The following is a 2,526-nucleotide window of genomic DNA, read 5'->3' on the forward strand; positions in this document are numbered from 1 at the left end:
AATTAGTAGTGTGGGGAGGTATTCTGTAACCTGCAGCTTCACAGGGAAGTGCCAAGATCTCAGTTGGCATCTTACAGGAGTCTATGCTCCAAGTGAAAAAGTGAAGAGGGAAGAAACTTGGTGGGAAATCGGAGCAGCCAGAGGTCTAGTTACGGGACCGTGGATCCTTTGTGGCGACTTCAATACTGTTAGACATCCATCGAAAAAGAAAAACTGCAACAGAATAAACAAAGGCATGACAAATTTTTCAGATTTCATCGAGGATATGGAGCTGGTGGACATATAATTATCAGGGGGAAGTAAAGGGGACAGACACATAACAGCTTCCAGACTGGACAAAATACTTTTCTCTAAAGAATGGGCATCAAATTTCAGAAATATAAGGTAGAATCTGCTGCCTAGAGTAACCTCTGATCACTCGCCTCTAATGTTACAATGTGGTGATTCGGAGACCACTAAATCCTATTTCAAGTTTGAGAATTAGTGGTTGGAGACGGATGGCTTCAAAGAGAGAGTAAAGGGGTGGTGGGATTCCTTTAATTCCACCGGAAAACCAGATTATATCTTGGTTACAAAACTTAGAGCATTGAAAGGGAAATTGAAAGAGTGGAGCAAAACTGTCTCGGGAAACTTGAGAGCCCAAAAGCAAGAGATGTTGAGACAACTAGCTGAACTAGTGGAGACGCAGGAACATAGAGCTTTAGAGGCAGAAGAAATAACCTCTAAACTAACTCTGAATGTGAAATTTGAAGACATAGCCAACAGGGAAGAAATCGCATGGAGGCAAAGGTCCAGGGCGGTATGGTTAAAGCAAGAGGATAGGAACACTGGCTTTTTCCATAGAACTGCCAATGCACACAGGAGTACAAACACAATTGATAAGTTAAAAGTAAGAGGTATGATCCTTACAAAAGCAGAGCAGAAGAGGTTCATGAGGAGATAATAAGTTACTATGAGAAGTTGTATTCTGAACCAGAAGACTGGAGACCACATCTTAACATGAGGAACTGTCCAATGATCGGAGAAGAGGAAAATAGCTTACTGATGGCACCATTTTGGCAACAAGAAATTCTGGAGAGTATAAAAGCATGTGCAGGTGACAAAGCACCAGGACCTGACGGTTTTTCCATGGCTTTCTTTAGCCAATGTTGGGAAACCATCAACATTGACCTAGTTGCAGCAGTACAGATTTTTCACAAGGAAGAAATCTTTGAGAAGAGCATCAATGCCATATTTGTAGCTCTAATACCAAAGAAAGTAGGGGCTATGGAGTTGAAAGATTTCGGACCTATAAGCTTGGTAGGAGGGATGTACAAGATCATAGCCAAGCTCATGGAAGAAAGACTGAAGAAAGTTATACATAGTCTTGTGGACAGACAACAAATGACATTCATTAAAGGAAGACAAATCATGGACGCAGTGTTGATAGAAAATGAGCGTGTCGAGTCCAGACAAAGAAGCAAAAAATCGGGGATTCTATGTAAGCTAGACATACAAAAGGCCTACAACCACTTGAATTGAAACTTTTTGATCCTTATGATGTAGAGAATGAGATTTGGAGCTAATTGGATCAACTGGGTGAATTATTGCATTAGCACAGTCAAATTTTCTATACTAATCAATAGAACTCCCAGTGGTTTTTTTCCTTCACAAAGGGGCTTGAGACAGGGAGACCCCCTGTCTCCCTTCCTTTTCATGCTAGCAATGGAAGGACTTAGCAACATGATTCATATCGCTAAGGAAAGAGCTTGGATCAGAGGTTTTCAGGTTGGCTCTTGGGAAACAAACAATGTGGAAATAACTCATCTGCAATATGCAGATGACACTCTAGTCTTTTGTGAAGTAGAGAAGGACCAGATGTTATTCCTAAGGGTGATTTTCATCATATTTGAAGTTGTTTCTGATTTACACATCAATTGGGGAAAGAGCTTCATTTATCCTATAAATGAAGTGGCAGATGTGGACAATTTGGCAGCAATCTTGGGTGGCAGAGTAGGTGAGCTACCAACCATATATTTAGGCATGCCTTTGGGAGCCAAAAGCAAGGCTAAAGGGATCTGGAATGGGGTAATTGAAAAGTGTGAGAAGAAGCTTACCCACTGGAATAGCCAACACCTTTTTTTAGGAGGTAGATTGACTATGATTACTATTGTGCTTAATGCACTTCCAACATATATGATGTCTATTTTGCCAGCACCAATCAATGTGATAAAGAGGATAGATGTCCTGAGAAGAAACTTTCTCTGGCAGGAGAATGGAATGAAGACAAGAAAAAATTTCACTTGGTCAAATGAGAGGTGGTAACAAAAAGTAAGAAAGGAAGAGGAATGGGGATCGGTGATATGAAAATGCAAAATAGGAGCCTAATGATGAAATGGCTTTGGAAATTTGTTACAAGGGAAAATATTTTGTGGAAAGAGGTAATCGGGGAAAAATATGAAATGGAGGATAGGTGGATAACAAAGGTGGTGGTTACGCCATACGGATGCAGCATTTGGAGATCCATTAGGAATCTTTGGCTACTAG

The 2,526-nt window shown here is 40.7% G+C and overlaps 1 protein-coding gene across 1 annotated transcript; it reads left to right on the forward strand.

Moving 5' to 3' along the window:
* Nucleotides 1-1,704: 1,704 nt before the first annotated feature.
* LOC124893483 lies at nucleotides 1,705-2,304 on the forward strand. Its single transcript, XM_047404477.1, has one exon. The coding sequence runs from the start codon at nucleotides 1,705-1,707 to the stop codon at nucleotides 2,302-2,304; it is 600 nt and encodes a 199-aa protein (XP_047260433.1).
* The last annotated feature ends 222 nt before the right edge of the window (nucleotides 2,305-2,526 follow it).

This window comes from Capsicum annuum, unplaced genomic scaffold (genome assembly GCF_002878395.1).
Source record: "Capsicum annuum cultivar UCD-10X-F1 unplaced genomic scaffold, UCD10Xv1.1 ctg60270, whole genome shotgun sequence".
NCBI classification, from domain to species: Eukaryota; Viridiplantae; Streptophyta; class Magnoliopsida; order Solanales; family Solanaceae; genus Capsicum; species Capsicum annuum.

Coding starts and splice junctions, on each gene's coding strand:
- LOC124893483 (XM_047404477.1), top strand. CDS start 1,705: ATGGAAGGACTTAGCAACATGATTCATATCGCTAAGGAAAGAGCTTGG.